At 43.1% G+C, this 14,648-nt stretch overlaps 1 protein-coding gene across 3 annotated transcripts in view; it reads left to right on the top strand.

Moving 5' to 3' along the window:
* asic1b (acid-sensing (proton-gated) ion channel 1b) overlaps positions 1 to 12,718 on the top strand; it is a 148,190-nt gene extending 135,472 nt beyond the window's left edge. For all 3 annotated transcript variants that reach the window (XM_056606017.1, XM_056606016.1, XM_056606015.1), the window contains 7 exons: positions 2,236 to 2,386; positions 4,564 to 4,620; positions 6,051 to 6,204; positions 8,017 to 8,108; positions 8,511 to 8,590; positions 10,715 to 10,816; positions 12,322 to 12,718. In XM_056606017.1, the coding sequence (XP_056461992.1) occupies positions 2,236 to 2,386; positions 4,564 to 4,620; positions 6,051 to 6,204; positions 8,017 to 8,108; positions 8,511 to 8,590; positions 10,715 to 10,816; positions 12,322 to 12,417 (732 nt within the window). In that variant the 3' untranslated portion in view covers positions 12,418 to 12,718. The remainder of the gene's footprint in view (positions 1 to 2,235; positions 2,387 to 4,563; positions 4,621 to 6,050; positions 6,205 to 8,016; positions 8,109 to 8,510; positions 8,591 to 10,714; positions 10,817 to 12,321) is intronic.
* Positions 12,719 to 14,648: the final 1,930 nt, after the last annotated feature.

Below are 14,648 nucleotides of genomic sequence, written 5' to 3'. Positions count from 1 at the left end.
GTGGGCAGGCAGTAGATGGTTTCTGGTTGAATAGAGGGCTGTTTTTTCCGCTCTTTATCATGGTGAATGTCAGAGCTCAGACTTATGGGAGGGCCTCGGAGCGGGAGGGAACCATTAGTCAGTGGAATGGCTGTCCTCTGTCAGGGTACGCGCCACACAAAGAGCCGCACAAATACAGAGAATCTGCAGCGGTGGACGCAGCGCAGAGAGCACATTCTGGTTCTGTGGGGTTTAATGGACACTTTGACTTTGGCATGGCGTCCTGAGTGTGTCAACAGAGAGAGAGAAACTCCTTTTATAATCCTGATTAGATTCTTTGATTCCTTGTGAGTGTTCTGATGATTGCATTCTGTAGTTGTGTGTGTGTGTGTGTGTGTGTGTGTGTGTGTGTGTGTGTGTGTGTGTGTGTGTGTGTGTGTGTGTGTGTGTGTGTGTGTGTGTGTGTGTGTGTGTGTGTGTTTACCCATGCTGATTGAATAAGGCAAAGGGTTAATGGTAGCCGAATGCTATTTGTGAGCCACATCACTGCACTTCAGTAGGGATTGAGGAATGCAAGTCTTCAAACAGCGACAGTGGCTTTTAATTTATCGCTATTTGAGCACCCAGCGATGCAATGTGTGAGGACATAACTAGAGAGAGGGAGGCTCGCAAGATACCCAGCTGCTTACGTGAACCTGCTTCTATGAACGGCTTGGTGTGTGCACCTCAGGTTTTCAAGGGTATTTAAACTGTTGGAAATACATATAAAGTGTTTTCACCAAGAAATCATTGCGTCATAATCCCACCTGTTAATTATTCCTGCCTGCTTTACACAACAAATCTTAGGGATTTTGCCCAGACACAACAGCAGAATATTAGTAAAGTGAAAAACCCAAAAATTAACAAGATGACGGATCCACCCTAAAAACTCACTATATTCATATGTTAAGCAGACATTTGCATGGTTATTTACTTGCCCCTGTCTTTCCACCAATTGTTTTTATTATTTCATTTTTTATTCACATAATTTTTAATAAAAAGAAAAGAATCCTTCTTAAAAAAACAATGATATCAGATTCCATTATCTAACAATAATAAGGTATCTTCGACCCCTCATGCTGATATAACAACATTATTTGCGAGCGCTCACAAGAGTAGAAACAAGCCCTGTTCTAGCCACCGTCCCAAAACCGTTCTCCCCTTCGTCCCCTCCTGTCCACTCTGTCTTTGTTCCCGTGCTTCCTTCGCCTATGTCCGTGGGGATCCATGGTTGAGGCAGGACCAAACACACACATATACTCGAGTGCAGCTCCCGCTATACGGTGGATCCACTGTTCACAAGCCATCTGAACTACTGCTGCGCCCACTGCTCACCTTGCCTGCGCCCAGTAGGGAGTCCCCATCTAAGCAACGTTCTTCCACTCAAGAACATGGGCAGAAATGGAATGCCGGAGCGGTGGTGGTATACGCATCATGAATGATACATCGTAAAGGCCAGCAAGGATACTTTGGTTCCTTTGTGTCTTGTGGCTGCCATGAGGACCTCAATTCTACTTCAGCGTGGGGTATTTTTCTGGTGCGGAGATGTATTGGTCTACTAACATTCACACAACAGGGTGAGGACGAGAACAACGTTTTATTTAGGACAAGATTAACTGGATCACAGGTAGAGGGCCAAAGGAGGTATTCGAATAATCTAAGGAAATCTCATTCAGGTTTCGGTTCAAGGGACAATTCCTTTGCTTGAAAATGAATCCAATAGTGAAAAGGTTTCTAAATCATAAATGATTGACTCTCTTTCATGGAAGAGGGAAAAATATTCCAAAAGATTAAATTTAATTGCCATCTATTGCTTTGTATTCATTTATTCCTTGGCCATATCTCTTCGTTATTTTAGTTTTGTATCTCTGTAAAGTCCTCTAGAGAAGGCATCCCATTTGTTAACAACAAAAACATAAAGCTTCATCATGCTTTTATGAACATCAAAATAACAATATTCATATTCAATGAATGATGGGAAATGTGTTTGATGTCATGGACCAGTTCAAACTGCCTTTCACTACATGATTCTTGTAACACTGTACATGTTCAGTAATATTTAGTATCTGTTTTGCCCAATATGTATGAGATATATCTGATGATTTGTGTTGTTTCTCGATCCACAAAGATCAATGTTGAACTGAAGTCATCACACTAAAAACCTTAAAATCACTCATATCACTGAGGGACAAATGTGTTCTTCTCTCCATCTCCCAGCTGACATACCTGCCCCCACCCTGGGGGGACTGCAAGGCCTCTGCCATGGACTCAGACTTCTTCAACAGCTACAGCCTCACGGCCTGCCGCATAGACTGTGAGACGCGTTACCTGGTGGAGAACTGCAACTGCAGGATGGTTCATATGCCCGGTATGCACTGTCAAACACAAACAACCTCCTGCCAACTTCTTTGGCTATTCAATACAAACCCCTGCAGCTGTGTACATACTGTATTGACTCAAGGTACTTTCAAGAGCCGGCCATCCAATGTACTTACAGCTAAATCAACACTGGCTTGTTCCCAAAGTCTGTTGAATCGAGCGATTTCAGCTGGGAACAAGATAGTTACTGTGCTGTGTGGGCAGTTGAATTACGTCCCAAACATCTCTCTGTCCCTTTAGTCCCTGCTCGAGTGGCCATACAGATGCATACATTACCTCACAATCTCGCACTGGTTCATGTGGAAATGGGACGTAATACTCAGTTTGACAGATGCCATATACTAACAAATACCAGACACTGACATAATCATTATCATTGTATTGTTGACCAGTTTGGGGGGGTCAACAATTCCAAGTTGTAGTAGACTAATACAACTTAACCCATTGCGGTGATAGGAGCCCAATGTGTGTTTTGGTTGCAAACTAGCCCTTTCGTCTTTGCTAACCCACCATTTCTGTTTAGTTTGAAGTATACCAGGGCCTTGACACTATAGCATTTGGAGCAGTAACCCAATCCTCAAATCATACCGCAGGAACACGCCTTCACTGCTCAAACACACTCTCAACCTTTTGTGATTGGAACTGAGTGGGTGTGGTAGCGGTCTCTTTAGGGCCGTCCCGGAGCTGCTCCTGAGTGTTTGGTTAGGGCGAGCTTACGTGCTCTTCTGTGAGGCTAACTGAACTGAGCCTTACTAAAGAGGTGAGCCGTACTAAGGGGGCCATCCATTGTGATGCAGCACGGCATCTCCAGGTGCCAAAATAACAAGCAATATTTTAATTGCTTTAGAAAATGAGATGGTGCATAACTAACAGCCTTGAGGTAATAGTTGCTGGATGGTATTTTCAATGTCTCTAAGAACGGGCACCCGTGTACGCATGTACTGTATGTTCAGAAAACGATTCGGCAGAGTGCTGAGAGACTTGTTCAGCTGTATCTTTGTGAAACCTAGCATTACCACATACTGTATCTAGGAAGCATCCTAGCGGCAATAAAAATAAAGTTTGCCAGTCAGTTTTATCCCAAAATGCTCACATTGGGGGAAATTGGAGATGTCACACTTCAGGGAAGCTAAAACCTCTACCAGCATTTCCCCTGTTGCAGCTTGTGCAGTGATTATGACAGGCTTTTTTCCTCTGTCCATTGCTGTTTAATCAGTCTGTGGCATCTCAGTCGGTGGATTGAAAATGAAAATTGGCACAGAGGAAACGTTTTGATTGACCCCAACGTTAAACCTGCCTCATCCTTCAAATAATTGCTACTCAATTGTCTGTCTCCTACTGGATTCAGTCTCTCTTTTTAGTCTGTGTGAAGGTTACTGTGTGTTTGTGCTTGCGGGCCTGTGTATGTCTGTATGTGTGTGTGTGTGTGTGTGTGTGTGTGTGGGGGGGGGGGGGGGGGGTGGTGTATGTGCCCGGTCCTCTGTGGACAATCCAGACAAGCTGTCCATATAATGAGTTGGATTAGCAGTTAGCTAACCGTGATCGTGGTTGTGATTAATGTGGTTCTCCAGAGAACTCCCCCAACCTTCCCCATGCTCACAGGTGGAGCACTGATCCTATTAGTCCTCCCATTTGTCCCAATCATTTAGTTCACTTCATCAAACGAAATTCCACCAGATTGCAAACTCTACCCCCAAGGAATATTTGTGGATCAGGCTGTGAATGATCCACACCTTTGAGCTGGTGTTCCCCCAGCCCATCTCCTGGAGAGTTAAATCACCATCGCTCCCTTCACTTCTTCAGAGACGGGGGGGGGGGGGGGGGGGGACAGGCAAGAAAGACTTTGATGGAGACAGGGACTGAGCGGGTGTGGGGGGGGGCGGTGTTGTCGGATGTGGGCCAACAGGCAACAGAGGAACCACACGGTGAGACACAGAAAGGAGATAAACTCAACGAGAAGTTAATGAATGCAATTAGGAGATGAGATCAAGCTGAGGGAGTAACTCCAGCGCTGATACGACCTGTAATGACGGTCTGACACTCACATTAATTACCGGTCTGCCTCTGATCTCTTGTCCTTCCTTCTTCACTGAGAGTGCTTAAGAAGGACCTCCCTTCTTATAGTCACAATGACAACCTGCTGTCTGTCCTCTGTCTGGTGTTCAGGAGATGCCCCCTACTGCACCCCAGAGCAGTACAAGGAGTGTGCTGATCCAGCCCTGGGTAAGGACATGAAGCAGACGCCTGTGTCTGTTTGGCTTTCTGTCTTTGTCCGCCTGTCTGTCTGCCTGTCTTTCTGTGTCCCTACCTGTTTGTCTGTGTCTACCTGTCTGTCTGTGTTTGCCTTTCTTTCATGTATAAATCCATACGTGCCTGTCTTTCGACATCTTTAACCTTGTTCAATTGTTTTATTGAATTTTTGCAAGTTCTCCACCTCAAAGCGGATATGTGATCGTTTCGCTTTGTATCCTGACACTTGTTCACTCGTGTTTTGTGTGCGAAGAGAGGGAGGATCGATTAAGTAGGCTCCTTCTACCACTATATATTTAGGTACACTGTTGAATCGATTCCAGTTATTCATTATGTCATTTTAAATGGCAACATCCATTATTGCTAATGGATAATGCATAGCCGTGCCCAACAGTGGCAGGAAATTAGAAGGTGGAGCAATGTTGTGTCTGTGTGTTAAGTCATACAGGCACAGTCAAACCATGATTTGCAGCCATGGCTGGTTCTTGTAATTCCCATCTGAAGGTTTATGGGCCACTGGTTTAGAGTCTGAGTGGTCTGTGCAGCCCAAACCGGCCGCAAACCTATTTTCTGACACAGATGTCTCAGGTACCTCGGCCCCCAATTTTACAACCACACACCCATAACTCCTAAAATCCTCCTTCATTAGCGGTTGCTGTCGACCAATTGATGGATTACAGGAAGCACGCACAAGAGATCCATTAAAAGTAAATGTGCCAAAGCTTAGTCCTGTGTCAACTTTGTTTGAAGAACTTCATCTCCCATTTAATGCAGAGCACAGCATCTGTCAGTGTTTTACAGCAGCGTATATTCATATATTCAAAAATTATATTTTTCATACATGTCCGTTTCTACATCATATCTAAAGTGCTGTGCTGAATATAGACACCACAGGCCAACTCACCATCCTCATTGCTGTGTCAGTAGGTGTTTTCACCACAATCAAACATCCCCCACACACCAAACCTGGGCATACCTGACTCCTACAACAGCCCAGCGTATCTTTGTTTTTAATCCTTTGAGACATGTATTACGTGAGCCTTCTCTCACACTCTTTTTTTGTTAACTTTTTGTTCACATCTCCATCTTTCTTTCATTCCTCGCAAGTCGGCCATTGCCGTCTTTGAGGCCGTCCTCTGTGCGCTATTTAGTGTGATGCTGTGATTTTGTCTAGTGTTCTTTGTTCAAGTCTTATCTGGTCCGTCTTCCACGCTCTGCTCCTGCGTAAATCGGAATCTGTGTGTATTCATGCATAATCATGCGTATTCATGAATGAGGTGGGCATGCGCATGCAGTGGAGTAGAAGTCAGAGAGAGAATGTGTGTGTACTTGAGTGCAAGCCAACACTCATCCCTCGTTGGTTTACGCTAACGTTTTTAACCCCCCCCCCCCTCCCCATGTAGACTTCCTAGTGGAGCGGGACAATGATTACTGCGTTTGTGAGACGCCATGCAACATGACGCGCTACGGTAAAGAGATGTCGTTTGTCAAGATCCCGAGCAAGGCATCAGCCAAGTACCTCGCCAAGAAATACAACAAGACGGAGCAGTACATTGCGTAAGTATCATCCTGTTTTCAAGCGGGGATCAATACCGGGTCGAAGAGAGCAGCATCGCTAAATTAAGATCATCACGATTGTGCCAGCGGGGAACGGAGCTGACAGGCCCCTAAGTTTCCCCGCTCCGTCTTAAATCCACAACACAGGCCAGACCACCATGGGTAAACCCATCGTTTGGTTTGTCTTTGTCCAACAAACGAGAGAGATCAAAGAGATCAAGAGAGAGGCACATTTTGAGTCCCGAAGCTGTCACAGAAAGTTGTCACAGTCTAGAGACGGATCATCCTCTCATTCAGCCCTCACTTCTCTCTTTGAGAAGCTTGCTTTTTTTGCCTTTTTAATTCCCTGCGGGCAGGGATATGAAAGTCCTCAGGGGGAGCCATTGCAGCTGGCCATATGTGTGCATTGTCGCTCTGATACACACCATAGGACAGAGAGGCAGATTGTCTGGCCATAGCCGTGGTTACGGGCGTGAAACTAAATCCGGAGACAATGAGCAGACACACTTCTCCTGTCCCGGCATTGTAACAGGTGGCAAAGGTGGATGGAGCTTCTCTGTGTTATCCCTGTCTTTTGCAGCGTTACGCTTGTCACAATATGATGTTAAGCACATGCACAAACATTGTATTTATCCCAAATGTAAATAAGCAGTTAATACATAGGGGGGATGTTGCATTTGACATTTGGAGCAAAGACACCCATGAGACGAACACACCCAAAGCCAGACAGTCTTATCTTTCCTTGGATTAAACACCATTAGAGCTGCTGCAGCAGATGATAACCTGCGCGTTTGTACACATTTTTCCCAGTGCAGACTGGCATGCTCGACAGGTACTGCATAACAAGAGGCTCTGCCCAGATATAGGCATTGCTTTGGGGATGATAATAATATGGTATTTGTTGCGTCTTCCTTAGTGCAAAAAAAAAAAAGAAACGCATAAGATTGTGAATGTTACATTCACAATTCATTGAGGTAATCATTTACCTTTTTCTGTACACTGATGAACCTTTTTTGTTAGGACTAAAATAGGTTTTGTTAAAAGATATGCCGTTTTTTAATGGCTCTTTTCTGACAGTCTAAAACAGGGACATTTAGTTTTTTTGTGCTTGCTTAGGTTGCTCTTAAAAACACACGTATACGGAGTTCAATTAGGTGGGTAAAGACCCAATGTTTTTATTGTTATCATAACGTATTCCAGAATGACCAGAACCATATTTAATAACTTGCAAACATGCAATATTAACATTACCATGAAAAAGCATTCAAATGCGGTCCCTTCCTCATTATCTTTTATTTCTCACATATTCGTCACCCTTTTCTCCTATCTTTAGAGGAAATCTGTCATCTGGCGGAGGGAGAACGCCAAGAAAAAAATAGTCATTCAACGCGTTCCCATTAACTAATATCACATAAAAACATCCTCGTGACGAATAGGCAATAATAGAGGAAAGCAACATGATATCTCAAACTTCCGCTCGCAGACACAAAAACGTCAGTGAGGCAGTAGTCAGATATCTTTTCCTTGAGATGCACGAGTTGAGTCTCTGTACGGGTCATTACTTGGCCTATCCAATAACAAACCACAAAGTTTCTCTCCCTTCGATATATAACCTCTAAATAAAAATAGAAATCATACCACAATATTGGTTCTCTAGTTTCTTCCCTGAATGGCTTGGGAAGCGGAGGTGGTGGTGGTGGTGGTGGTGGTGTAGGAGTGCAGCTTCCAGAATTAGACAACAGCATGTCTTTGTAACGTGGATACTGCGGAGCTGTCGATAGCTGAGAGGTTGCTTTTCCTGTGTGTTCCCAGTGACAACATCCTGGTTCTGGATATCTTCTTCGAGGCTCTGAACTATGAAACCATCGAACAGAAGAAGGCGTACGAGCTGGCAGGGCTGCTGGGTAAGGGAGTTCGAGTCAGACCACGACGACTTATGAATAATTCATCTGTGATTGTGATGGATCATTTATTTATTTATTTTAAAGAAATACTGTGACATATATTCAAGCTGACATTGATGCACGTCAACACATTTCCATAAGAGGCCATGGAAAGCTTGCTTTCAAATTCTAGAATGTGTTGTTATTTTTATCCGTTTTTACCCTGAATTTATAAAAAATGTACGGTATGTATTTTCATTTCACACATTATACCGGCCTATGCCTCCAATGCTGTCAGACCTGCAGTTAGTGATTTATTGAGAAAGACGTTCCCTCCCTTTGGGGGTCAAATACATTGACCGATCCTGTAGCACTCTCAGCTGGCTTGTGATGTGACTGGACCGATTTGATTTGTCTATCCAGGTGACATTGGGGGTCAAATGGGCCTTTTCATCGGGGCCAGCATCCTCACCATCCTGGAGCTCTTTGACTATCTGTATGAGGTAAGGGTCTCTCTCCCTCTCTCTCGCTTTGTCTCTCTCTTCTGACTATCTGTACAAGGTAAATGTTTCTCTCTCTTTCTCTCTCTTGCACTTTCTCTCTATCTCTCTCTTTACCCAAACATCTACTCCTTTTAAATTGATGGGTTCTGCAGCATTTAGTTTATTGAAAAGAAACTCTTGCCAAAATGGTCTTTTTTTAAAAAGTTATTTTGTTTTTAAAGCAACACATCAGTATAGATATTTATTTGCTAATTTATTTGTGTCGGCACAAAGTCAAATCCATTTCAATCTGAACGAAAGTCAATTTAAAAAAAATGAAAAGGTTACAAAGAAGTACCACATGGGGTGCTAAGGAAAACTTTGGAAAACTTAGGAAAAACAAAAAACTAACCCGTTTTCTTACCTGGACCCTGTTCTCCAAACACAGGATGCAATGTAATCCTTTGGGGCAAAAGAGGCCCAACAATGTACATCCTCTAACGTGCGTGTTTTTGCCACTGACAGGCTCAGACTGTATTCTAACATTATAGAAAGGATCCCTACAGAGAATCACAACTTTGTTCTTTACCTTTCGGTTTGTTTGGTACTTTGTCCAACCAAGTATCACTCGATGAGACTCGTGAGCGTTGGGTTGTTGCAGGAAGAGAATGGGGGAAACGTCAGTTAGAGCCGGAGAGATGAGGGTTTGTTTTGTCGGGCAGCAGAAAGCATGCCTTGATGTTATCTTAAAGATTTGGGTGGAGAGGAGAGTTTATTTCATAGACAATACGGAAATGTACTACGCAACAACAAGATTTCAGAGCGAGCCAAACAGGCAGGATCAAGTGATAGCCAAATAGAAACTTGTGTTTCTCTGTAGAGATTCTTTCCGTTAGGTTCGAATATAATCCGAGCCAGTCAGTGGCAAAGAAAAGAACTTTAGAGTACGTGCTTTGATGGGGCATTATTCGTCCGACGGATTACATTGCAGACCTTGTTCAGGTTATACTAGACCAATTCCAAATATTGTTGTCTGCATTAGTCCCTTACACCTAAAATGACAAAAAAATAGGGTTGAAAAATCCCTAAATCCTATTTTAAGCCATGGTCCCATGGGCATATCCACAGATTGTTTAGCCTGATTCCAGTGTGTGGACACCATTATATCCACAGATTGTCTAGCGTGATTGTAGTTTGTAGACACCATTATATCCACAGATTGTTTCGCATGATTGGAGTGTGTAGACACTATTTGATCCACAGATTGTCTAGAATGATTTTAGTGTGTAGACACTATATATCCACAGATTGTCTAGTATGATTATACAGCGTAGACACCATTATTTAGAGCAATGACAATCCATGGATGTAATTGAGTCTACACTCACTATAATCATGCTAGACAATCATGGATAGGCCCTTGAATGCAAAACAGTAAAGCTATCCTTTGTTTGTTTCATATAAAATAATCTACTTTTAACCAAAAGTTATTGCTCCGTTCTCCATTCTTTGTGTTATGCTTTCTAAATTATGCATTGATAAAGGATATATTAAGATATAGAGTAAATAATAATGATAAGCTGTCTGTTTACAAAAGAACTGGGCCTGAAGAATGTGGAGTTGCCATGGAGTCCCCCGCCCCAAAAACTCACACATCATTACTGCTGAATACATTAACATTTTGGATGTATTCTATTTTAGATGAATCAGGTTCTGTCAGTCCATTCTTTTGAAGGAAGCTCTCTGCTTAGTTGCATGCTTGTTTAACGATTAGCGATGGAGATTAATCTATTCTTTGTCGGGCCTTGGTTTCAGTGGGTGCATGCGTGCGTGTGGGTGGGCATTGGTTTGATCATGTGTGCGTGTGCATGTGTATGTGTGGGTCTGCGCCCACGCCATCTCCACTCACATAATAGATCGCTGGCCTCATATTTATAGAAGTGTGAAATCCATGTCATCCTAACCAGTGCTGTGGTGCGAGTGGGCGTGTGACATTGTTGCGAAGCCGTGTGTCGTGTATGAACACACACACCGAAAGCATGGCCATGTCAAGCACTTTGAACGTGTGGGAGAGCAGCCTGGTCCTATAGGCCGCTGTGAGACGTCTTCATACTCTGAGGACACTCTGGGTGCCGTCTGTTCCAGGTGATCAAGTACAAGCTGTGCCACTGCTCGAAGAAGAAGCACAAGCGGAGCAGCAACAACGACCGGGGAGCCGTGTTGAGCCTGGATGACGTCAAGCACCATGTCAGTGAGCGAGTTCCTAACCATCGCACGCTCCTCCATCCCGCGCCCCGTCCCGATACCGCCTAGCTTAAACGCGGGGGAGAACAATCATAATTCGATGTCCGTTCGTTATGATTTCATGTCTGGGAACAGATGTGACCGCTTTACGCCAAGTTGTCGAATGATGTTTGGCAATGTGTTTTCTCGTCAGTCTGGTCCACCTGGAATTCAGCATTTATTGACAGACTTTTTTTTTTTGTATTAATTAACCACCGGCTGGCTCTTGCCTGGTTTCGTTTGAATTGGAAGCCGATTAGTGAAACACAAACATCAGAGACTCAGTTGGCAGTGTTTCTAACAGGAAACCCTGGCAAGTTCTATCGATTTTTTGGGGGGGATTTTTCTCAATTAAATAGTACCCCAGACAGCAGAACACCTAGGAAATGCCCGTTTTATATTACTACACTTTAAGATTCTGGGTCTGAATCATTCCCATAATCACATTGAAGTAGAAGGAGATGCAGGTTAGGGTTGAGAGAGAGAGCGAGAGAGAGAGCGAGAGAGAGCGAGAGAGAGAGCGAGAGAGAGCGAGAGAGAGAGAGAGAGAGAGAGAGAGATTGTGAAAAAGAGACAGTGAGAACAATAGAGAGGGATAAATTGTGAGAAAGAGAGAGAGCGTGAGATTAAGCTGAGGAGCAAGTGGAAGAGAATTTGTTAGATGTGCCATTGAGAGAAAGATTGGGCTACAGAAAATTGAGACGTATAGGTAGAAGCCACAGCAGAAACAAGTTGAAATTGTTTGAGTTTAATCAACGGTTTTAGGCCCAGACTAGGACATTATAGTGAGAGGGGAGGGGCTAGGGCATGGGAAGGTTGGACAGCTCAACTGATTACCAACCCTAAATGAAGCCGTTGCACTTTATTATGTCATTCTAGCTTTCCCTCATCAACATCTACAGGGAAGCATCTGTGCTCGTTGCTTGATCACCACAGTAACTTAGTAATCGGTTTTCTGTAGTATTTTCTTCATTAATTAACCCTAACACAATTTTACCTACCTAAAAGGTTCATCCACCATTATTCTAACCCTTCTGGGAAAACTTATTTCTGTATTTCTTTTCTCACTTTTCCACACATTGCTTGTATGACTTATTTATTAATTGGCAACACTAATGAGTGCCTTTCCCTCATGCTGCCAAAAACAAAAACAAAAAAACTGTTAAAATAAATAGGTGGACCAGAAAATGCTGCCATGCCATCAAAAGACCCAAAAACGTGAAAACCTGTTAACATCCAATTACTGAACGTGTTGGAATTTTTTTTTGTATGTGGTGGTTCAAATGAAAAATGTGTTCCAGTGTGTTTAATTTCCTCTCTCTCTCTCTCTCTCTCTCTCTCTCTCTCTCTCTCTCTCTCTCTCTCTCTCTCTCTCTCTCTCTCTCTCTCTCTCTGTCTCTCTCTCTCTCTCTCTCTCTCTCTCTCTCTCTCTCTCTCTCTCTCTCTCTCTCTCTCCTCCTCCATCTCAGGCTCCGTGTGAGAACCTGCGTACGCCGTCCACGTATCCCGCCAACATGCTACCTCACCACCCTGGCCAGGGCAACTTTGAAGACTTCACATGTTGAGTGCAGCGCCTGGGCGCTCAGGGAACGAGGACTGGCATCGTGTCGTCCAAAGCCAGAAACACAGAATAACAGAACAGACTTTAAAGTCTTGAACAAGGGAGGCCAAGATAAATGATACGAAACCATATTCAGAAAAACACAGACTTTTTTTTTTCAAAGAACTAAACAAACGAAAAAAAGGAATTCAAATAAAAAAATATTTTTTCTTTTTTAAACAGAGGCTTGAAAGGGGGGGAGGACATAATTGCGACCTGACGTAGATATCTATCGCGTCTCCCCGAAAAAACGCAGTAGGAGACAGTGTGTCGTTTGGCAACACCCCCCCCCCCCCCCCCACCCGTGGATGTGACATACTGCCGATCACAGAGAACAGCATGTCAGAACACGGACACCCGTTTCCCACGGCAGACGACGGGCGGTGCAGTGTACCGCCGCTCCGCCGCAGAAGACAGCTGATGAAGAGCCACATGCCTTTGTATCCCCCTGACTGTTGACAGCAGTACCACCACCCCCCCCCTCTGACTCCGTTAGAGAGTCAGAGGGGGGGGTGGGGAAGGGGGGGTGGGGGTGTATCTAAAAAATACAAAACAAAGCAAAATTGCTTATTCCATTGTACGTATGTAGCAAGATGAGAGCCTGCGGCAATTGTAGGAAGAAGATTAATTAAACACGGTGGACACGGTGTAGTGGGTGGCACTTAGCTCATGAATGTATCTTTGTCCGTGATTACAAGGTTCAGATCAAAGCATGAAGGGGGGACTAGCTGTTAACGTGTTTGGGGGGCTGACAGGTTTTGGTTTAGGACTGCAGTGGTGGTCATAGACACATCCTCCACCGTTGAATTCGAAACATATGCTGGTGGATATATCAGGTCTCATCTTGTAAATGCATGCTTGTATTCGTCCTGTGCATGCATTTCATTGTTTTATTATTTTTTATGTTTTTATAGATATAAATATATACATTTGCCAAATTTGCCTAAGTGATAAACCGCAACAGGAAGATGGTTTTGTGTGTGGGTGTGTGAGTGCGTGTATGCCTGTGCGCAAGCACTTGTGTGTTAACACACACGTGTGTGTTTGTGCGTGTGTGTCTTGTGTAGTGATTAGTGAATCACGTAGCCACATGCTCTTTGGTTTTATATGTTTATTTTGATTACAGAAAAACAAGCAGCAATCTATTTCAATCTAGTCTTTTCAATTCACCATTCAATGTTTGCCCAGTGAGCCAGAAAACGTGTGAGAGACTTCCTCTGCCCAACTTCATTTCCTGGTATCTCCGCTCTTGGGATAGGCTGAGATTGCCACGCTCACTGGATTGGTCTATTCATTGGAGTACTGTTGGCCTGTTAAAAGTTCTTTATCTGTGTGTTCTAGTTGCAAACGTCTTATCAAAGCACAATACCGCCAATATGTAGAGGTAATGTAAAAGAAATGTACTCTTCTTATTGATATATTGTCATATTGTCGACATCATTATTTCTGTGTTGATCAGAACTTTTTTTTGTATTATTTTAGCTTTCTTTTTTCTTTTATACAAAAACAAATGTTGCCTGATAATCAAATTTCCATTTTCCAGGTAATGGGCTATTCTATTTAGCTAACGAAACATAAATATATAAAATCATTAATGGTATTAATGTTGATATTATCATTAACATTAATGTCAATGTTAATTTTAATGTACTGTATATACGTATCATTTTGCAAATTGCTATTCTATGGAGATTTTATTCCTAAACCTCAATACACTATGAAAGATTTAATTGCAAGCTGCTGTATGATTGGTGAACAGTTGCAAAGACACTGTATTTGTATTTTTCAAATGAAGATACTGTGCAAATGTTCATTTTTATCACATGAAGTAGCTCTAAAAAACGATTAAGAACGCTATAATTCATCAAGTACATTTTGCTCGTATATTTCCCCAAGTGTGAGCTTATCAATTTTTTTCCATTTAATTAGCTTTCTCTGTAACAATGTTGCTAATGGCTTTGGGGGAAGGAGGCTAATCTTTTAATAAGTCAGATATTTCTTATCTTTACTTAAACAGGTTGCCAGAGGTGGATATGAACAGCCTTTTGCCCCAACACCTTGTTACGAGACACTGAAGCTCTGAAATATAATTACCCTTCCAATCGATGTGCGACAAGTGGATGGATGAGAAAATATCCTGTGAAGCCTTTTATCATCCTTGTCTGTCAGGAACCTACATGGTGTTAAAGCCTCCTT

The sequence above is a fragment of the Gadus chalcogrammus genome, chromosome 13, assembly GCF_026213295.1.
Source record: "Gadus chalcogrammus isolate NIFS_2021 chromosome 13, NIFS_Gcha_1.0, whole genome shotgun sequence".
NCBI lineage: Eukaryota > Metazoa > Chordata > Actinopteri > Gadiformes > Gadidae > Gadus > Gadus chalcogrammus.
Note: the sequence above shows the minus strand (reverse complement) of the source record. Positions and strands in the feature narration are given on the sequence as shown.